General features: G+C 35.5%; 1 protein-coding gene across 1 annotated transcript in view; it reads right to left on the reverse strand.

Annotated features, from left to right (window-relative positions):
• The window catches only part of SGCZ (sarcoglycan zeta), a 1,031,148-nt gene that overhangs the window by 786,320 nt on the left and 220,384 nt on the right, over window positions 1-24,444 (reverse strand). The window contains exon 2 of the mRNA XM_063458048.1: window positions 229-318. Coding sequence (XP_063314118.1) covers window positions 229-250 — 22 coding nt within the window. The 5' untranslated portion in view covers window positions 251-318. The remainder of the gene's footprint in view (window positions 1-228; window positions 319-24,444) is intronic.

The raw sequence follows: 24,444 nt of genomic DNA on the forward strand, positions 1-24,444 counted from the left end.
AAATGACATACATTTTGGGTATCAGTCGTCATTTTATAATTTTTCCTGGATATAAATTTTTTTGAGAAATCCATCCATATCACAAATACAAAAATATTGATCACAAATAAATTATGATCTGGATTCCAATATATATATATATTTATTATTATTATATATTTTTTTTTTAGAATAACAGTACCATTATATTTCAAGAATCCATTGTTTAAATACTGCTAAAAGGCTTACCACCACTGATATGGGTTATCATTGCCAGGATCACCAGTCCATTGATATTACTTTCAGTTTTGGTTGGATATAGAATTCATATTTAACAGTCTGAAAAAAAAAACACACATATTAACTTATGGGATGTAAAAGAACTGTACATTTAACAGAATAATACCCTTTTTAGCTTTCTTGTTATCAATTTATTACTGACTTATTATACAAATAATAGTATTTAATGTTAACAAAGGATTCACCTTCAACTATAGATGAACCAGTTACTCAAGTATGCTAAGGCGTATCCCGGTAATTATCAGGGTAAAAGGAGCAAAATTATTGTTTATTTTTGTAATTGGTGTCCGTTCCTCTAGCAGTGGGAGTACTTACAAGGTTACTTGTTCACCCTATTAGCTTCATTCTTTTGGGTACCCTTCACAGAATGTTTAGAAATGAACTCAGATTACGTCATAAGGGAAATATTAAAATTAAACTAATATATAATGACTGTGATTTGGATAAGTATTGTCTAAAATATAGACTTGAAATTATGTATGAGGATACAGCAATCCTAAAGAAAACAAATCATACTACCAATAATTGTGCAAAACCACTGGTGAATAATTCTATGTATTGCACTCACAAATGTGTTCAAAATGAGAGACTTAGATAATATTAAATCACTTCACAGTCCAGAAGGCATGGACCAAGCTAGGTTGAAAAAGTACCTCTATGAAACTAAGACAATAAAACACTTATAGTGCAGGACGCTGACTATAAAAATGACATTTATTTGCATGTAACGTTAAAATCATGAAACAAGCTCATATCAGAATATCACTGGAAACTGCTAGCTAATCCAGATGTGTTTCTCTATAATCAGGTGTGACTTCCTCAGGTGATTCATAGAATCCGAGTGATACTTCCAGTGTTAAAACATTTAAAAATAGTAACATACAAAACTGAGATAACCACCTTTGCCACCTACCTACAGACAATGTCTGTGTTCAAATGGTTGACTTCCCACAAAATGCTATTTCTGCCTATGTCCTACACATATTATAACTTTGTAAATTGATATTTTTATCAATTTTAATTATAGTTTAATTATAATGTATCTCTAAAAAGCAACCTATTAACAACATTGCTGTTTGTATCCTACATGTTATGAGCTAGAAATACAAGTGGTATCCAAAATACACCAAAATTGCAGTATATAGAAAAAAGCTACTTAACTTAATAGAACAGCTTCCCAGGGTCTGTTCCCTGATGGTGACCTCACATAGACAAGATATATACAGAAAATTGGTATCCCAATTTTCTGTATATATCATGTTATGAGCTAGCTATGCATCCAAGTTAAAAATAAATGCTATGATATTAAAACCAATGATTGGAGGTGAATGGGTTAACCCCCCCCCCAAAAAAAAAAAAAGAATAAAGGAGAAAATCAAAATGTAAAAATCAAATACCATATACTGCAAATGAGCAGTTGTAAAAAAAATAAAAAAAAATAAAAACAACTAGCACTATGTTATAGGAGTCATGAAAACATACTGGTTTATATAATATTACAATATTGACACATTATGAGTATTGCTTTTTAAAGATTTTTTTTCTTAAAATCAATGCTATTTTTTTAATTTTTTAATTAGGTTTTAATTTGGTAAAGTGCAGTCTTAACCTGGTAACTTAAGCATAGCTCACTAAAATGGATTATACCTGGTATAACTGTAATTGAAATCTAATATGCTGACCGATGTATTGTTATATTGCCATTTTATTTTACCTTGGGGGTTTCAAGCCTGAGTTACTATTCCTGAATAGCTGGATGATCACTAATCAGCCATCAGCAATATAAAACTAGGAGCAAGCACAACCACAATGTTAATCTGATTAACTCTTTGAATTAATTATGCCACGATACTCATTTCCCATGTAGTAATTGTGCTGAATGCAGCATAGCCTGCATTTACATATGATTAACAATACTATACCGAAAATGTATAGAATGGCTTTCATTTGTATAAAACCTACATAGAGAATACAGTTTTAAGTACACAAAACTTTTATGTTCATGAGGAATTGTAGACACTTATTAAAATGATGCATGGTTAGAATCTAATTCTATCTTTATATCTCTAAAAATTATATGTCAACTGAAATGACTAAAATGGACATTAATTTAAATGGTAAATGATTTTGTATGTAATACTTTCAATGCAAACCATATCAGCGTATTTCCTATATGAACCAATTACAAAGTGAAAAATATTAATATGCTAATGTGAAATTTAAACAAAGGTTATTAGGAGTTCTAAATCTGTTACTTTAGATCTGTGGGGGAAAATCTGTATAATTGTAGTTATGGACATATATAGCAGCAGTCTGAAATAGGAGTGGATAATAATATCAAATAGTTTTTTTTTTACCATATACTACGATAGTGAGAATGAAATTCACACAGAAAACACAAATTAACAAAGACAGGCTCATAAATAATACACATCTAGTTTATGAGATTGGTTGAGCTAACCATTTATTTGGAATTAGCTTAGACATGCTTCTGTGAAAGGTAAGAAATGTTTACTCTTACAAGAAATATTTTCAAAATTACGTTTTATGTATTAGAAGGTAACTATCAGGGTATTAAAGCCCATACTTTTGTCAGGAGCCCAATTGAGCACCAGGACCCGTTACTGCAAGAAAAAGGTTTAGAAATAGTAGGGTAGCGAAAATGTTCATTTGTTATTTATGTGTTTGTTTGTGTCGGTGTTGTTTTCAGTGTGTGACTGACAGTACTTATCTTCGTGTGTCAAGGTGTATCTGGATATGTGGCATTAGGCATCTAAGCATGCATGGCTTTGTTTATTTGTGTGTGTGTATGTTAATGTGTACCTATGCTTATACATTGTGTGTTTATCTGTGTGGCAGTGTACATCTTAGTGACATTGGATATTTTAGCATATGTCCGTGTGCATCTGAATATGAGGCAGTGTATATTTGCCTGTGTCTATCAGTGTATCTATGTGAATCTTCATTTATGTCTGGTAATGTGTATATATGTTTTGCAAATGCATATCTCTGTTTTTGAATGTGTAGCTCTGAATGTTTATGTATGTGTATATGATTGTGTGAGTGTGGGAGAGAGTGTATTAATGTGTCTAGACATGTGTATATATCTGAGAGTTAGCATCTATGTGTATGTCTAGAAATGTGTGCAAGGGGCCTCACCGTTTATATATAGTATGACATATAGAGAGGAAGCTTGATATTCACAGTCCTAAGCTACTGGACAGGTCTTAAACGTTACTTGCCACTGCAAGCCTGAAGGGTCCATGACATACTCATCAGGGGTGAATTTGTACCCTCCAAGGCTCAATGTTCATAAGTAGAGAACAAATTAGATCAAATGTATAAAACATATACCTTTAATAAAAAAAGATCAGCTTGATACAAACAGCTAAAAAAAAACAGGTCAGAAAGCAGATTCCCCCGATATAGATGTGAATCTATTCAGGACTAATATAATGCAACAACATAAATCACAATCTTACAATGTGTCAAAGATCTCTTGTGATTTTAGGATAAATTACATAAAACATCACCAAAAAGTGAAATTGCCAATGTATCAAAAAAGATAAAAGAGGGATCAAAGAGGGATTGTGTAAGATAGCGTGCCTATGTTCTCTAAATCTACATTTTTAGGGACTTGGTAGTTTGTCCCACATACTGTAACCCACAGGAACATTCTAATAAGTACACAACAAAGAGCAATTACAGTTGATCCTGTATGTGACAGTGAAGACTTCCCCACTATTACTTAGTTTGAATTTAGAGGATTTGTGACATAGCTAGCTGTAAAGGAACCTATTTGTGTAAATTCTTATAATTACATGCAAATGTTTGCAAGGAGACTGAGACATCTCATTGCACTATAAGCTCTGCAAATATCATATATTTTAGTGGTATGACCCTTTAATGTTCATATGCAGCTCTTCGAGCTTATTTAGGTATTCTGGAAAGTGAATGATTGCACTTGTCATTATCTCAAATATGTGATAAATGCCTCTTGATCACAATAAAACAGTTAAAACAGGTCTTTAAAATGGTGCCAAAGTCGTTTTGAGTTGATTCGAAATTTCATAGAACATGATGGTGACAAAAACGAAAACAGATGTCAGTTTATTTATCTAAGGTTGACTAGACTTATTACTATCGATACCAAAGCCAAATCACATATTTAAAATTAATATTTCATATTTTAATATACAGTAAAAAATGTATTTTCTACATTCACTGTTTAATAGAGTTTGCTCTGTTGTCTTATCTATTCTAGATATGAATTATTAAAATTTCTTAAAGTTTGTGAATTCTATTTAGTATAATGCCTTTAACACTGATAATATGCTACTTAGTGAAAAGCATTTCATCCTCTTTGTCCCTGTACAAATTCATTTTCAGATTTTTTGATACTGTTTGCTAAAGAAATGTGAACAACTCAGAACTTTGTTGCAACATCATATCAGTGTTTTGTTAAATTAACATAATTCCAGATTAATCAAATTTAACTAAATAATTAATATTCCTTCATCTCTATGACTATTGTTCATATTAGGATTCATGTAGTAGCTGCCTGCAGTGCCATGCTGTTACTGTATGGCCGAGGGATGGTATTTTGTTTTATTGCTCGGTAATGGGATTTAATCACTTTGTTGCTGTAGACAGATGGATGCTGCATTCAACCAAATGCTACAAATAACCACAACATTCAACAAATTATTATGTGGTAAATCATACATTTTTCAAAATGTATTTTAAAATGATATCATTAAGTCTATTTTTATTATTCCTAAACCACTTTGCCAATTTCAATATGATCCAAGATCATTTGAACATATTTAGTCATCAATAAGTCACATTTGGTAATTCTGATGCACACGTCCTCATTGAAGGTGTTTTCGGCTGTATACAGGGGTCAACATGGGAACTCTTTGCAGACTGCGGCTATGCAGCAAACTGAAATGCGTTGTGTGTTCTGACTTCTTTCTTTCATAGCCCGCATTATGTTTTTCCAGAAATTTAAGCTACAGTTGCTCTTCTTTGACCAGACTGGCTTGCCTTCACGCCCCATGTGCATCAATGAGCCTTGGGAACCTATGGCCTTTACACCGACCCACTGTTTGTCCTTTCTTTTACCACTTTTGGTAGGTGCAAACCATTGTATACTGGAATCAATCCAACAAGTCTTGCCTTTTTATACATGCTCTAACCCAGTCATCTTACCATCACTATTTTGCCCTTGTCAAAGTCCCTCAGATCTTTCTGCTTGCCCAAGTTTTCTGCTTCCAACACATTAAATTCAAGAACTGACTGTTCACTTGCTGCCTAATATAACCCACCCCTAATAAAAAAAATTATCATAAATAAAACATATATAAATATATAAAAAATATATTAAAATACTATAAAATAAAAACATTTTTCATAATATGAAACCACTTTAAAAGTCATTCCAAAAATATTAAATCTTTTGGAAAGCCTATCCATCGATATTACATCAAAGCCATTGTTGAAAAATTATTTAGGCTTCAATATCAAAAACATATATCATATATAACAAAACAAGTAAAAAAAAATCTAAATATTAAAATATGTTTTAACATATTAAATCATTTTAAAGGTTTATCAAAAAAATTTCATAAAAAATATTAAATCAACGCCATATAAGAAAGCACCTATTTCAATCTATAGAAGACATGCAAGCAAATGTTGCAATTCCATATCATCTAAGGCAAACCATGTTGGACAGCTTGTCAGTCCATGTGAGTATAGGGTTATTAAAGTGTGAATTGTGAATAATTCCAGTTAATTCTAAAGGGTTTAATCCCTAAACCCTGAAATACAGTAAAATAAATCTGAATAGAAAAAGATAGGCAAAGATAGTGAAATTGTAAATGTAGCTGAATTGCAGAATTTTAAAGTTAGCCATTTTGACTAAAATTTGCCATTCAAATTTTTTTATCTCCAACAAAGCATTAGTATAGAGGGGTTTATGTTAGCACTACAGTCACATTTAACAGTCTAAGTGCTCTCTGAAAGAGATAATCTTTTATGAGTCTCAAGGACGTCTGCAGAATGTGTGGAGCCCTGAAGAACACTGACTACTGCATTCATTCTCTACCGAAATGGGTAAGATTTATCCCATTAAATTATGTTTGGCAATTTCTGTCTTGTACATGTAATTACTTTATTATTCTAGGGAGTAACATTTATATCTGGTTTCAGAGTAAGTTTCAAAGAAAATTTAACTGAAAGGACAAAGAGATGCTTTGCACCCAAACACCTCACACTTCAAGTGGGTTTTTTTTCTGTCTGCAAAGCAACATATATGATATGAAGCTCACATTTTGGTTAGCTTGTTTAGAGCATAAGAGACATCATGAGTTGCTGCTAAGAGATATTCTGAAAGGTGATAGATTCAACTGACTCTTCTACAAATTAAGTGGTTGTTTTTTATAAAAGCAGCAGGAGGTAAGGAATATATTGAATTATGCTAATAAAATAATAGAGAAGAATTGTGGTAAGTACAATTTAACCGCAATTTAACCGCAAAACTAATATAGGAGAAGCAAATCTTTCTTTCTTTCTAAGTGTTACATTAGATAGTAAAGATGCAATTGATTTACTCATTATTATTATTATTTTTATTATTGCCATTTATATAGCGCCAACAGATTCCGTAGCGCTTTACAATATTATGAGAGGGGATTTAACTATAAATAGGACAATTACAAATAAACTTTCAGGATCAATAGGTTGAAGAGGACCCTGCTCAATCGAGCTTACATTCTATAGGAGGTGGGGTGTAAAACACATTAGGACAGGAATTTACAATCAAATAAGGTGGGCTGCCTTTTAGGAGAGGGCAAGAGACAGGTATGTGAGGTAGGGGTTAGTCTTGGAGGCCATAAGCTTTCCTAAATAGATGGGTTTTAAGGCACTTCTTAAAAGATGCAAGACTAGGGGAGAGTCTGATGGCGGTAGGCAGGCTATTCCATAGGAAGGGAGCCGCCCGCGAGAAGTCCTGCAAGCGCGAGTTGGCTGTTCTGGTGCGGAAAGCGGACAGGAGGCGGTCACGGGCAGAGCGGAGAGACCGAGAAGGGACATACCTATGGATCTGTGAGGAGATATAAGAGGGGCTAGAGTTGTTCAGTGCTTTATAGGTGTGAGTTAGTACCTTGAATTGACTCCTATAGCATACAGGAAGCCAATGTAAGGACTGGCAGAGGGGTGTGGTGTGAGAGAAACGACTAGAGAGGGAAATCAATCTAGCAGCAGCGTTCATTATGGACTGTAGGGGCTGTAGGGGTGCAGTACGGCTTTTGGGAAGACCAATCAGGAGAGGGTTACAGTAATCCATGCGGGAAATTACTAGAGCATGGACAAGTTCCTTGGTAGTATCTGGTGCAAGTAAGGGGCGGATGAGGGCTATGTTTTTAAGATGGAATCTACCGGATTTGGCAACATGTATTCAGTTGTTTAAATTCTTAGTTCAGCTCACTGGCATACCTTATATGCCTTGTGGCAGGCCTTGACATGTGCTGGTATATATATAAAAAAGATATTGAGTGGGGTCTTCAGAGGAAAAGTAAAAGAGAGAGAGAGAGAGAGAGAGAAAGAGAGAGAGAGAGAGAAAGAGAGAGAGAGAGAGAGAAATAAATTGTGATAAAAATGCAATGTCCTTTGTGTGGTGTGAGATGTTTTTGCTTCTTCTAAAGGTAAGCTATTATGCAGTACCAGCCTGATCCAAGCTGCACGAGGTATAATCGTTCCATATATTGTGGATTATGTTGATTTAGAATCTTCCACCAGTAGCTTTATTTTCTGTTATTAGTGTCAGAAAAACCTCACATGTAACTTTAGTGTGGAGGAAACACTGTCAGTAAAGGACACAAAATAGGGTGTCAGATGAGTACGACTCGAACCAGTTTAGCAGTGTATCACTTATACCTGATTTTCAGTTTAATTACTAAAATTAAATTGTCAAACAAATCAAAGGCCTTGGAGAAATCAAGCAAAAGTGTTCCAGTAAGATCTCCATATCACTCTAGATGTGGTTTCTATAAAGACAACGAGTACCCTCTATATTAAAGTTCTGCAAAATGTGGGTAAAAATCCTCTATTTTATATCATCCCCATACTGACAAAACTGGGTAGTACAGGTACCATAAGCATAGAAATCAGTAGTTTTGTTTTAATATGTGTTAGTGGGTATCGCTGATTATTTTAAAAATCCATAGTAAGCGTTGTTTATTTCTTTAGATAACGTATTGAAATTCAAAGGAATACAGCTTTAAAACAAATACACAAACTACAGCCTTTAGTATCGAACATCTTGGTTTATAACACAGAAAAATGATTAGAAATGCAAATATAGACCTATATTCTTATTAAGGGTCTGATACGTTCTGGAATGATTAATACATTGCACTAACGATGCACTGAATACAACGTATGCTGAGAGTGAGGCATGATATTACCAGAAGTGTTTGTTTCTGTATAAAATTCAACGACAAACATTACATTCACTAGAGAGCTTCCATAATAATGCAGAATGATGGAATGGTCTTACTCTTTAAGGACCAACTGCAGAATATTTTTTTTTTTTTTATATTTGACAATTTTTATTATTTTTGCTATACGTAAACATAAATACTGAGGGGACACAGAAGAGAAATGGGAAGTGTGGAAGTTTTAGGACAAATTGTTAAATTTTGCACATATCCCAGTTCTATTCAAGTAGGTATATATTACATTTCCTTACATCGGTTACATTTCGTCTTATGACATGGTATGATATTATGCACCATAATTATCTCTATTTAACCAATGACAGTATTTGTAGATAACCGTCCTCCATATTAGTGTAAGACAATTTTTATTTTAGCCTGAGAACTAGGAGTGATATGGTAGGGAAGGGGATGAAACCGGTGGTAGAGGAGGGTGGGAAAGAAGTAAGGGGATAAGTTTGGTCTTATTCATTAGGGAGGTGTTTTACCTCATGGTATGAGTATATCACGATAAAGGGGAGTTTGTTTTGCCTATATTGCGTTGTTTTCAGCTTGTGAGGTCTTAGGAGTACATCTGTTTCGTTGACTCCATGCTTCCCATTTGTTCCATGCTAAGGCCCAAAAACATCTTGTTGTTTGTGCTCCTCTTGCTGCCTTTTCAAATTGTTTGGTAGTATCAACCATCTCTATGCATTGTTGTACGCTAAGGGTTGTGGCTTTCAGCCAGCTTCTACTTATGGCAGTTAAGGCTGTAATGATAATATGGTATGCAAGGTATGCATCTGTTTTCTGTAGAGTTTTGGGCCATGTGAGTAGCAGATAAGATATTGGTGTGTGTGGTAATTTTACCCCCATAGAACCTTCTATGATATCTGATATTTCTGACCAAAAGGTGGTTAGTCTTGGGCATGCCCACCAAATATGTGTCATAGTGCCTGGTGCTGTACCACATCTCTAGCAGGTGTCTGATTTTGTGCGGTCTATTTTGTGTATCTTGGCAGGCACCATGTACCATCGATATAGTATTTTCCTACTGATTTCAATGTGTGCTGTGTTTAGTGTAATTGTTTTGTGTGCTCTCTGTGTTTGTAACTATTCCTCCGGTGTCCGGGTTTGGTCAATTTCTTTTTCCCATGTTTTAATAAAGTTGAATTTTTCTGTGTGGTCGCTTGACCCGATCAAGCCATACAGGGTGGATAATAGTCGTTGTGGTGGTTTCTTTGCCAAACATAGGTGTTCTATCTCTGTAAGTATGTTTCCCTGGATCTGTGTGTTGTCGTAGTGTTTGCTTACCCACAATTTCATTTGCAGATATGAGAAGAAAACTGTAGATGGGAGATTATATTTGCTGTGTAGTGTGTTATAGTCTATCATATGTCCATTTTCCAGTACCTGTGATAAGCAGGACACCCCATGTGAGCTCCATATTTTATATTCAAATCCTGGGATTAGGATAGTTAGTGCCTGGATTTGGAAGGTTTTGGAAACTCGTGTTTGTGGTTGTTGTTTTTTGACTAAATTGTCCCACACTTTCAGTGTCGTTGCCGTAGTTGGGCATATGTTTTTGTAATGTGGTCTTTTGTCCGCTGGTATCCAGGCCAATGTGTGTAGTGGTAGCCCCTCAGTGTGCACCGTTTCTATTCTCTGTTTGTGTATAGTCTTTCTTACCAGGAACGATACCAGTCCCAATCCGTGGCTCCAGATCGGGTCCCCCGCGTTGATTCCGCTGCTCTGCTTTGCTTCGTCACAGGGATGTCGGGAGCCCCAGATCCAGTAGCCTACATGAATTCGGGAGCCCACTGCAATTCGACTGAAGGTAAGTGAGTTGCGTGTCTCTGTTGAAGTTTGTTCGCTATTAAAGCCAGCTGCGTTGGGTATCTTGCTTGATGTTCACCGTTAAACCAGATGCCGTCTGGTGTTTAATGTTTCTTCTGAGCCTTTGTCCATTCGGGACTAAGCGTTTCGTTGTTCTTTGGCGTATCGTGAGGGTCAGGTGTTATTGGTATGTCCCAGATTTTTAACTTCTTTGCGCCGTCCTCTGGAGTAAGTTTCACTGTCGTTTTCCCTTCTTTTGTGATTAAGAGCTTTGTGGGGAAACCCCATTTGTAGCGAATACTATGCGCTCTCAAGGCACCTGTCACTTAGGAGAATTTTTCCTTCTCCGGAGCATGGCCGCCGAGAGGTCTGCATAAATCCGGACTGTGGTGTACTGATCCGGTGGCTTGGCTCTTGCTTTGCTGTTTCTGAGTATGTGCTCTTTAATATGAAAGTAGTGAGCTCTCAGCAGTATGTTTCTCGGGGTTGCTTTGGGATGCGGTGCACTCTATCGACTAACAGCATGTCCATTGGTATCATTGGTATCGGTACATGGGCTTTTAGTAGGCCCCGGACATAGGCCGGTAAGTCAGTATTGCTGATTTCTTCTGGAACCCCCCTTAATCGGAGGTTGTTCCTACGTGAACGGTCTTCTATGTCCGTCAATTTTTCTTCCATACCGTTTAGTTGTGTAGATAGCTGTTCTACAGTGGTGGCTAGGTCGTTGTGCGCCGTAGCAAATTCATCGCATTTGTCCTCCATATTGGTTTTTTGCTTCCCCAGCTCTTGTATATCTTTTCTCATAGAGTCTGCTGTGTGTTGCCAGGTTGTTATCAGCTTGTGTGATAATGTCTCCAAAGCTGCTGATAGATCAGCTTTGGTGATTTGTGAGTTGTTTATTAGTGCACCAGATCTCGAGCTTTGCTTGCCGTCATCCGACTCAGGGTCCTCGTTATCGTTTAAGGCCTGGTCCGCCGGAGCCGCAGGAGCCAATTTCTGGCTGAAAAAATTGAGCGTTTCAGGTTTCACCGAGCCCTTCTTGTTCTTGTGCTGTGACATATTTACAATAGGTTGCTGGATGCAGCTTTGAGTAGTGGGATTGTCATAGATTAGATGCCCAGGTACCGGAGCAGATTTCTATGCGACCATCTTGCTCTGTGTTGGCCACGCCCCCCTGCAGAATAATTTTGTTGAAAACAGACACTAAACAAAATGGAGTGTCCCAATCATTTAACAAAGGTATGGCTAGTTGGCTACATATGGTTGCAAATGTTAAATAAGTCAGGGAAATCCCAACTGGCATGGAGAGAAGATTTTGATAATAAACTGTGAAATATATATAGGAAAGGCATTATACAAGATAATACTTTTGATAATATATAACATAAGTTCTGTGCTTTTAATGGGAAGCCGACCGAACATTGCTTTCACTGATTTGATTTTTTTCAGATCTTTAACGAATGCTCCATGCACAATATCCACAACCGCACACTGGCACACTATCATTGTCACAGCCTTACATTGGCCTTGACCTATCCACACTCAGTTGTTTAACTGCTTCATATTTGGCAAAGTTAGGATGGTTATTTTCAGTCAGCCAGAAGTCAAACTGAGCATTAAGGCAAATGCAGTTCACAAACATCTGGAGGACAAGAGTTGAATAATAATTATATTTTACACTTCCAATTATACTCAGCCAAGATTTTGGCTGTCTGAGCATCAAAGGAAGTGTAGTCTACTAACATCTGTAGTTCTATTTAAATAGAATTATTACCACTAATGGACACTGCAATGTTTCTAGTTTCTTCCATCCATCTACCTTTATCTACATATGCCTTATATATATATATATATATATATATATATATATATATATATATATATATGAGCTAAATACTGAAATTGAAGAAGTTAATTTATCAATTCACGCAATGCATGATAACCAACTGTATTTAGGTTTTATTGATCCTAGGTTTACCCCTCTGTGTCAGCAGTATGTACTACCTACTCCTACGCTATATACTGGTCTTATCTAGTGCCACCAAAAAATTGAATACTGGAGGAATAAACTAGAATGGTGAGACTGGAGTCTCAAATCAAAAATTCTGGATCCAGCACAGTTTAGAGATGTGCAAGAACTTACACTATTACACAGAAGTCTATGTTGAAAATAGACTCAAGTCGGTGAAGTTCAAACTTAAAACCCATTATTTTATGTTGTTGATCCACAAGAAGGCAAAAACATTATGTGTATACTAGGTGTTGTTGATTTTGTATTGCAATAAGTATAACAACTTTTTTTTTTTTTTTACTTACTATGCCTGTATAAAGAAACAAACAGAAAAAGCTAAATGTAACCTAAACTGGTAAATATGTTTACAAAGGGAAGTGCTTGATATGAGTGATACTGTATATTTAAGGTCTGGAAACACAGGAAAAAGTATTGCTGATTAAATTATCCATAATGTCATTTAACTTTTTTTTTTTTTTTTTTTAATGAAATTGTAGTTAATTTATAGATACATTAGAAAATAGTTTGAGACACAATTTATATAGCTTCAAGAGCACAGACTCATAAAAGCAATTCCACAACTATGATTATTTAATAAAATAAAAACCATTCTTGTTTGTCTGGACTACTGATATATTGTGCAATTCTTTTAAATTGACTGAATACAACATATAATATTGTAGAGCTCTCCAAAATTACTTTGTGGTTAATATCACAGACAAACAAAAGGCAAAATCTATTTTATCTCTGAGATAGTAAAGTACCCTGCAAGCAGCAGTGTTACTATGTATTTCTTTATGATTTTCAATGTTTTACTAAAGGATAAAAACTAAATTCTACGATTCATTGTTTTCTTATTTTATTAAAAAAAAGATATGTGCATTTGATTTCAGACTCATTCTGCCTGTGGTATCATTGCCCCTTTGTACCGTTCTCTTCTTTGCTTTTTATGATTCTTTTGGGAGATATCCAAGTTTCCTAATTCATGTAACTCTTTGCATTCCTTTTCTGACATTTTAAATATAGAGTGGCATATTTTTTAAGGACAAAGCATTAGCGACAAAGCATATGATGTTCCTATTGCAATTTATCAAATATAGTAATATATATTAACCTATCATTTGCAGCAGCAAGTTAAGAATCCCAAGCAGTACTAGATTATGTATTATCATACATATTCCAAATTTAAGCTTCCTAGAAGGCTTGACATGCATAGCTGTTTTAGACAGACCCATTATACTTGTCTTGGATACCTTTTGTTTTATATTTCTGGTGAGTCCAGCCATTGTGAGATTTTTATCAAAATAAATTTGTTCTAAAAAGTGGTCTAAAGTACTAGAAACTTGTGGAACCAGAAAGGCATTTCCTTTGATCACTCCTCCATTTATTTTATCATCACTTTTTAGAACAGCACATTTCGATAGATTTCCCCTTTCATGTATACTATAATGGTATATCAGAAGGAACATGGGTGAGAAGCCTGTAAAGGGACTTAATACTTCCTGGATTTTCCCAAATTTTTACACTTTGTTCATATGTCTCTTACAATAAATGTAAATATTTTCCAGGTATTTTACATACCCTATATACTCGAGTATAAGCCGAGGCCCCTAATTTTACCACAAAAAACTGGGAAAACGTATTGACTCGAGTATAAGACTAGGGTGGGAAATGCAGCAGCTACTGGTAAATTTCTAAATAAAATTAGATCCTAAAAAAATTATATTAATTGAATATTTATTTACAGTGTGTGTATATAATGAATGCAGTGTGTGTATGCGTGCAGTGTGTGTGTATGCGTGCAGTGTGTGTGTATGAGTGCAGTGTGTGTATATGAGTGCAGTGTATGTATTAGTGCAGTGTGTGTATATGAGTGCAGTGTGTGTATATGAGTGCAGTGTGTGTATGAGTGCAGTGTGTGTATGAGTGCAGTGTGTGTGTATGAGTGCAGTGTGTGCATGTATGAGTGCAGTGTGTGTTTGAGTGCAGTGTGTATATGAATGCAGTGTGTGTGTATGAATGCATTGTGTGTGTATGAATGCAGTGTGTGTGTATGCGTGCAGTGTGTGTGTATGCGTGCAGTGTGTGTGTGTGTGATGCAGTGTGTGTTTGTTTCAGAGCCTTGGTGGGGGGTGGGCATTATTATTATTCTTTTTTTAATTATTATTTTAATATTTTTTTGTTGTTAAATTATTATTTTTTATTTTATTAATATTTTTTTATTATTATTTTTATTTTATTATTTTTTTAATTATTAATATTGTATTTTATTATTAATATTTATTTTTCGTCCCCCCTCCCTGCTTGATACATAGCAGGGAGGGGGGCTCTCACTCACTGGTGGTCCAGTGGCATTGGCAGTTCAGTGGGGGGGGGCTGGCAGGAAGCACTTACCTCTCCTGCAGCTCCTGTCAGCTCCCTTCTCCTCCCCGCCGGTCTGGTCAGCTCCCTCTGCAAGTCCCAGTGTAAGTCTCGCGAGAGCCGCACTATGACCCCGCAGCTCTCGTGAGACTTACACTGGGAGCTTTTTTGAACTCTTCAATTTTTCACTTTTTATTTTTCTATTGTTTATTTATTTTGCTAGTCATTTTTTCTATTTTTTGTCTATATATATTTTTCACTTATATTTTGTGACTTATCTTTTCATACATTTTTCACCATTGTTTACTCTACTGAGTGATGGATCCACCTGAATACTTAGGAACTCTCAGCTCCACACATATGGGATTTATGGACTGTTTATAGTCTGAGTATATGTTATGAATTTTTGCTATGTGTATTATAGATGAATTTATAGAGAGATCATCAATTTGCATTTCATAGTAACAGTGGTTCTTTTTCTACTTGCATGAATTAGATATAGTTAGTGTTTAATAAAGGATTTTTTGCATATTTATACATTGATTATTTTTCTTATGCATATTTTATGCATGTGAGTGCGGTATTAATATTTATTTTTTGTATATCTAATTGAGGTTACTTTGGGGAAACCTATAATACCTGCACCATTATGTAATTGAGTGCCAGCACCATCAATGTTGATTATTGTGTAGGGTTAGAGCAGATGTAGAATTAGGATCAGTGTAGGCTTAGTGTTAAGGTTGGTATAGGGCTAGGTTTGAATTTTGTTTGGTAATAGGTATAGATTAGTGACTTAGGAGGGGGAGAACACCAAAAGTATATAACAAAGCCAGAAAAAAAAAAACGACAGCAATTGGAAGTCTCTCACAATCAAACTAATTCAAAAGTCCCCAATGTAAAGTTTTACTGCATATATTTATCAAATACATTGAGTTCACAGTCCACTCTTCGACCAGAGAGGACAGTAGAAAAGTAATCTAAAAAAGCAGGTCCAAGGCAGAGTTACTATCTCGGAGGGACTCACTAGTTTATTCTTTAGTGTCTCTAACCTAACTATACCATATCTATACCAGCTCTATGTGTGTTATTATCCTACCAGGTATTTAATAACAATACCTCTTCCCCCCCCTAGAAGCCTGCTTTTTACATTACTTTTCCACTGTCCTCTCTGGTTATGTAAGACAGGGTTTTCCCTATATATATATACAAATTACTTTGAGGACACATTAGAAGCAGTTATTTATGTTGTTTCCAATGCCTATGCCATATGTAAATGGCAGTTTTTCACTTTTCACATTTAGAAGACTAATCTACCCTTTCTGTATATATTTACAACTCCTGTGAAGGACACTTTGGAAACAAAACTGTTACTTTGTTCTTATCTCTATTGCTACAGTTATGGAATTCACTAGATACACTTAGAGCTAATTTTCAGAAGCCATTGGACCATAATTTTTTACACTACACACTGTTTGTATATGGTTTATGTATCTTTTCTAATAAAGTTTTCTTGTTTACCTTATATTGTATTTACTTTACTTTGAGGTATTTCCTGCGAATCAGGTCTCCATACCCTTCTTTGAGGGGTTACCATTAGTTCTCTATATTTATATTTAAGGGCTACATACCTCTATAACCCTCTCTAGAAACCACCAATGATGGGTTTTTATTTCCTATCAGTATAAGCAGTTTTAACTTTGTAGGTTTAAAAAAAAGTATTAGTTTAAATACGACCTTCTGATAAGGGCTAAAAAATGAACATGAATTATACTTTGGACCACTGTGAGCTTAATACCCCACGAGTTCTAGTTGAGATGTGTGATGAACAGGCCTAAAATCTCAATAGGACCCCTCCAAATCCATATATATATAACAATAGTAGGTAACAAGGTTTTGCACTTACCCATGCCCCTCATAAACAAAAAACTTTTCCCAATATAGGTGGGTGCAAACCTCATCCCCATCAACGTCCCGAGAATCTGTATATACAAGAGTCCATAAAGATGATTTGTTTCAATGTTGTGAAGTGTTCCTTTAACATAGCATTGTCAAAAAATTACATCGCCCTAATCTTCCGAGCAATAAAATACAACCTTCAACCCCTTAAGGACCAAACTTCTTGAATAAAAGGGAATCATGACATGTCACACATGTCATGTGTCCTTAAGGGGTTAAGCTATAACAACCTTTAAATTATAAACAACCTTTAAAAATCCTGGTTTTCCATAAAAAATTAAATAAACAAACAAAAGATCAAAGCAGAGAGTGACATTTGTGACCAAAAAATTGATTCGCATTTGGAGAATTAATGAACCATACAAATGCCTTAAAAATCTGAGATTATTTTCAGCATTGCAAACTCATTTTCCTTTCTTGCACGACTTGCGTCTAGGTGGATGTATGTATTTTTTATTCTCGTTTTTATTCTTTAGTGGGTTTTATATTTTTTGTGTTACTGTGTGTCTATGCCCTCTGAACTCAATTCCTTATTTTAGGAAATCAGAAGCACCTGACCCGAGAGTCAAACTAACTAGATATTTGGGAGTTCTGTGTATACTTAAAAGCCGAAGCTTTTGGAGAACTTATATGCCATTTTTCTAACAATGAGGAGGTTCTTCTTTTCTGATTCATCATTTTTATTCATAGGCTGTACTGTTATCATTAAGGGTATTAGATTAGCACTATAAGTGTCAAGTGCCATATGCTGTGACCTTCTGTTTTATCATGTGTTAATAATGCTGTAATCTACAGAATGTATTTTTAGTAATTTTTGAAAGTTACAATAGCTTGTGACTCTGCAGCTCTCTCTGAGTTGTTATAACACAATTCTAACCTTGCAATGTAGATTTCTGTCTGTATTTTACTCCTAATGCCTTTTTCTACAACTTCAGAGGAAGGCGGTATGACCTTAGTTATTATTAGCCAATACTTAGAGGTTTATGCACTGAGCAGAGAGTTGTGATGTACTGAAAACTCACATTACCATTGAAAAAATCTAATATTTTTCATTAAACTGTGCAATTTTTGGGGCTACAAAACTCAACTGAACACATAATTGCAAAGCCCTTTATTGTAGCAATTTACATTACGTTACGATATTTGAACATCTCATGTCAGACATTTTATCACAAAAAACATAAGCATCAATATAGAAATTATTTCTTATTAGCTGTTGCATTCACAAATCAGAGAAGGTTTTTTTTCCCATAAATATTGAAGCATTGCTGTACATATTTATTTCTGTTCAACGACAAGAGAAGTAGTGTGGTTGGGTGATGATGTTTAGTGATTTGGTGTAGTTCATGCTATATAATAAGTTTCAGGTTAGGTATCCAGAACAGTCAATCAGTCAATTTCTTACAGAGACTTTGTAGACCATTTCACTGTCATTCTAAAAACAGAAAAAGTGATCCTTGAATTTAGTTCCACTAAGCTAAACTACTACTAAGTAATATGGCCAGTTGTTTGTTTAATAGCAAGGTGGTGGGGGGAGGGGGTGTAACATGGTTAATTTATAAAAGTGTAAATTTATATTTAAATCTGCACTTTTTGTAAAATGAAATTAAAGAGCACACACTCAGGTAAGAAGCATTCTCCTTGCATCATGTAGAGCAAGCATGTCAAACTTGTGGCCCACAATGAATATATTTTCGGCCCGCCTGCCCTGGGGCCACTTTGTGCTGTGGCTGCGACCTGCCGCAAGACAAGAAAGATCTTTCCTATCTGATCCTTGTCTTCCCTCCCATGGCCAAAAGAGGGCAAAGTGGTGGTCTGTCTGCAGAGTAGGCCAGCCACTCCCCCTTCTCTTCAAATCGCAGTGCCAGAGGAGCATCTGGCTTGCTTGCTTGCTTGAGCAGAGCAGGGGCTGGAACTGGAGGGCAGGTGGTTTATCTTAAGGTAGGAGAAGAGGGGCTTGGGGGACCTTCCTGTGTAGTGTTTTAAATTGGGGAGAGGCGGCAGTGTATTAATTTGAGGGAGGGAGAGAAGGAGGCGGCCAGTGTATTAATTTGAGGGAGGGAGGTGGCAGTGTATTAATTTGGGGAAGGGACGGGACAAATTATTTTATTTGGTGAGGTACTCGGCAGTGTATTAGAGTGGAGGGAAGAGGGACAGTGTGTTAAAATGTGAGGAGGGCAGTGTATTAATCTGGGGAGGGAGGGGGAAGTGTATTAAATTAGGGAGGAGGGGACAGTGTATTAGAGTGGTGGAAGGGGCAATGTGTTAAATTCAGGGGAGGGCAGTGTATTTAGTTGTGAAGGGAGGGGGCAAAGTATTAATTTGGGGAAGGGAGAGGGCAGAGTATTATAGTGGTGGGAGGGGAAGGCTGTGTATAACATTGGGGGAAAGAGGGGACAGTGTATTAGAGTGGTGAAAGGGGAGGCAGTGTGTTAAGTTGGGGGGGGGCTGTGTGTTAAATTGGGGGAGGGAGGGGTCAGTGTATTACACTGGGGGAAGGAGGGGGCAGTGTATTAAATTGAGGGATGGCAGTATGTTAAATTGAGGGATGGTAGTTTTTTACATTGGGGAAGTAGGGGACAGTGTATTAAATTAAGGGAGGTTGGGGCAGTGTATTAAATTGGGTGAGGGAGAGGGGCAGTGTATTCAACAAGAGTGGAGGGAGAGGGTGCAGTGTATTAGATTGAGTAGAGGGGGTAGTGTATAAGAGTGGAGGGAGGGGCCAGTGTATTGGATTTCGGGACAATGTATTAGATTGGGTCTGCATGGAGGCGCTGAACGCTCCCATGGAGATGCTGACTGGCTGCGCAGCTTTTTGACACCCTTGCACAATAGCCTTCCAATGCTTTCATATGGGAAAGCATTGGATTGGCTGAGATCATCAAGTTTGATGATCTCAACCAAAGTGAAGAACACACTCATAGGACTTCAAAATCAAGAAAATATCATCATTTGTTTTTTGTTTTTTTTACAGCTGTGCAAAAGCATACATTCACTATTTCAGTCCCATGACCAAACTTTTCTTAATATGTCAGGGTAGTTGGACTGAAACATTGGTTATATGCAATTGCACTTCTCCTTGAAATAAATTCACTGTTTCGTTTACTTTCAAGCCATACGAGCGTGAAGACATCCAGTGGCAGTTAGGCAACTTTTTTTTATACTGTACTTTTCAAAATAAACCTAAGTTTCTATGAACACTGAAGTTTTTGTTTTTTTGCGGCCCACATAGACTTGTTTATTTGACCCGTGTTAGCCTTTGAGTTTGACATGCTTTCTGTAAAGCTCCATTTTGGTGAGTGCTATACATAGAAACATAGAATGTCACAGCTGATAAGAACAATTCAGCCCATCCAGTCTGCCCAATTTTCTGAATATTCTCATTGGTCCCTGGCCTTATCTTATAGCTGGGATAGCCTTATGCCTATCTCACACATGCTTAAACTCCTTCACTGTGTTAACCTCTACCACCCTCCCAGCAAACCCATTATATCATGAATGGTGATCATATGCTTGTGAATAGATGCTTAGTCATGGAAAACCATTTTCCTTGATTTACATTTTTGACTAGCATTTTTCTAGAGTTTTTCCAACCAATGATCAAACATTTTTTAAACTCTTAACCCCTTAAGGACTGGACTTTTTTTGCGATGTTGTACATTTGCGACCAGGCATCTTTTTGACACTTTTGTGGTGTTTGTGTTTAGCTGTAATTTTCCGCGCTCTCATTTACTGTTCCTATACAAATTATATATTGTTTTTTTCAGGACAAAAGGGGCTTTCTTTACATACCATTATTTATATAATCTCATGTAATTTAATTTTAAAAAAATGAAAAAATATGATGAAAAATTGAAAAAAATACACGTTTTTTGAATTTTATGTGAAAAATCTTTTACTCATCTACAAAAGTGAATGAAAAAAACTCCTAAATAGATTCAAAATGTTGTCCTGAGTTCAAAAATACCCAGTGTTTACATGCTTTTTGCTATTTTTTTGCATGTTATAGGGCTATAAGTACAAGTGGGAAATTGCGGTTTCAAAACATACATTTTTAAAATGTATCAATAGTGACATTGTAACACTATTATCTGTCATAAATTGCTAAATAACACCCCACATGTACATATTTTTTTTAAAGTAGACAACCCAGGGTATTCAATATGGGGTATGTCCAGACTTTTTTAGTAGCCACTTAGTCGCAAACACTGGCCAAAGTTAGCGTTCATATTTGTTTGTGTGTGAAAAAAGTAAAAAACTAAATTGAACGCTACTTTTGGCCAGTGTTTGTGACTAAGTGGTTACTAAAAAAGACTGGACATAACCCGAGGTATTGCAAATGGGGTGTCTTCTTTTGCAAATGGTATGCCATTGGGGGTAATTCTCATTCCTGGGCTACCATACGCTCTCAAAGGCAACGTAACCAACCTGGCCATTTTCAATGTAAAAATATTTGACCCATATATTTGACCCTGTAACTTTCAAAAACGCTATAAAACCTGTACATGGGGGGTCCTGTTCTACTCAGGAGACTTTGCTGAACACAAATATTAGTGTTTCAAAACTGGAAAATGTATCACAACAATTATATCATCAGTAAAAGTGACAATATCATCGCTGTGATATGTTTTACTGTTTTGAATCACTAATATTTGTGTTCAGCGAAGTCTCCCGAGTAAAACAGTACCCCCTATGTACAGGTTTTAGGGTGTCGTAGAACGTTACAGGGTAAAATACAGTGATAGCAAATTAAATTCTCTGGACTTTCGGCCTGGGTTGGCAGGCAGGTCCCTTAAATTGCAATCAATAAAATAACTTAATTATGTAAAAATATTACATAAATACGCACGTAGAATTTAAATATATATGCATATTTATATATTTGAAGTCTACGTGTATATTTATATAATTATTTATGTAATTTTGTATATCGACATATGAATAGTTTGCATTCTTTTTATTTATTTATATATACATATATATATATACAATTTCATTCTAAGTGTATTTTGATATAAATATATATATATATATTAATATCAAAATACAGTTAGAATAAAATTTCGTATAGATATATAATTTTTTTTAAATTTTTTATTATTATTTTTAATTTTTTAAATTTAATTTAAATTATTTATTATTCGTATTTTATAATAATATATATATATACAATATATATAGTTATTATATATATTATATATATACGTGTGTAAATTAATTATAAGTGTATTTTTTATTAATATAAAAATACACTTAGCATGACATTATATATATGATATATAGGCATATATTGTATAGGTATAATATATGTCTATATATCATATATATACACATATATAATAATATTTTTTTTTATTAACTATAACTTGAAATTTTTTTATGATTTTACACATGCAGGGAGACTGCCTGTCAGCACAGACAGTCCCCCTGCAGGCAGAGACTAGGACACCTATTGTGACCATGTGGTCGCCCTGTTGGGCGATCACATGGCCCCAGGGGTCCTAAACCGCCATGGGGAGACTGTCTGGGCTGCAGGCAGTCTCCCCACACCGGGAGCACCGCCGATCGCCGCCGGGGGAACGACGGCGATCGGGTAAGTACATTTTAAATTTAGGACGGTTCAGGACCGTCGTCGGTCGGCAAGGGAAAAATGCCGATGACGGTCCTGAACCGTCCTGCGTCCTCAAGGGGTTAATCACTCAGCAGCTTTGTTCCACGAGCTTGTATACCCTAATACATTGAAGACAAGCAACCTCTTTTGTTTTTGTTTTTTATTTGTCTAAAAAAACTGAAATCGGAAATAACAAAAAGACACATAACGTACCATAACTTGATTTATATATTACAGCAAACATGAATAAGTTGCATGTTCTTTCAAACTGTCAACATCAGCTTCAATACAACTTATATTTTTTTAGTTAGTTGTGGTGGAAAGATATCATTAACTCCCTTTAATCAGTTCAGTTTTTAAAAAGAAAATGAAAATATAAGCCCATCACCTACAATTTATTGTTGCTTTACCAATAAAAGCACATTTTTTCTCACCATAATAAAAAAAAGTGTATTTAAATGTTACCTTTATTTGATTTGTAAAAAAACATATATGAAAATTAAGTAAATATTAGGGCATTAAGATCAGGCAGCAGCCTAAGAGATTTCTATATTGTACTTCAGAATGAGGAAATGCATGTGATGACATTGAAAGTCGCCTATAAATTCAACCCATATGTTTAGTTACATGTTGCTCATAGTTTTGGATGAATCTATTTTATGTTACATCTTTATGGAAAACATCTATACATACTCAGTGGGCTTCATTCTTCTTCCAGACACATGCAAATGACTACGAAATTGATTACCACTGCCCCTGTAAGAGGCCACTTTTTCAATGTGAAATATTGCTCCAATGCCTTGAACACACTTAACATTTTTATTATCCTCTGTAAAATGGCACAATCTCACTCCTACCTAAAAGTTGCATCTGCATGAAAATTCAATGGTTATTAGGGTCTATCCACTAAATAGATAATATGGGGAAACATACCATATTTTTGTTGATATAAAGATTGTTTTCTGTTTGTTTTTTTTCAAATGAGCTAATTTTGCTGGAAAATTGTGAGTTTGTTTAATGAAAAAAAAAAAATGATAAAATTGGAATAAACCCTTATAAGCTGAGTATAAGTAGACTCCGGTGGCATTTTCACTTAACTGCTTTACTTTCAGTAGCATAGATGAACACTATACCGAACAGCAATAGCACATTTTTGCTCAAATGTATTACATGTTATACTAGAATTTAAAAAAATAAAAAGTAAATATACGTAAAAGTATACATTTTATACATCTACATCTGCAGATATTTTACAAGGTGTATTTTTGACCTTGTATTTCACATTTGAAGGCAGGTTTTAAAAACTAAATTTCTTCTTTGTAAATAAAGTTTCTGTTGAGTTTTCAATAAACATAAGCACAAATGTAAAACATTTACAGATGCACAAAATATATTGCACGTTACGGTTAATGTAATCACTTTACGACAAGGCAATTGTCGTAATTGGCAGGCCATTCTGTTAACAAATTGAAACACAATACAATGTGATGTGGTATGGATTAGAGTACCAATTAACAAGTAAAAAGATAGGAACCTCAGTGAGAGGCCAATGAGACTAAAATGGTGAGGGTACCTGGTGACCTAGGGCTATGGGAGAACAGGAATGACTGCTACCCCATTATAGAAGTAATGAGCCAGAACTTCAAAGCTTTACTGATAAGTGAGTAGCTGAGAAAAATCAGATGAGAAGGCTTTGAAAACTATATTTCTTTTCTTTTATCAGAAATGTAGCGGAATGAACCTTGGACTGTCACCCTTATTCCTGATATGGGATGTCCGTAGCTTGTCCCCCCTGTTATTTCCTATGTTTTGTGCTCCTAGTCCCTGGATCATCTTGTTCTTTCCCTGTTCGTCTGTCTATTCGGTAAAATAGCAGCCACCTTGTCTATTAACAACATCTTGTTCGACAACCG

Source organism: Pelobates fuscus, chromosome 6 (genome assembly GCF_036172605.1).
Source record: "Pelobates fuscus isolate aPelFus1 chromosome 6, aPelFus1.pri, whole genome shotgun sequence".
Lineage (NCBI taxonomy): Eukaryota > Metazoa > Chordata > Amphibia > Anura > Pelobatidae > Pelobates > Pelobates fuscus.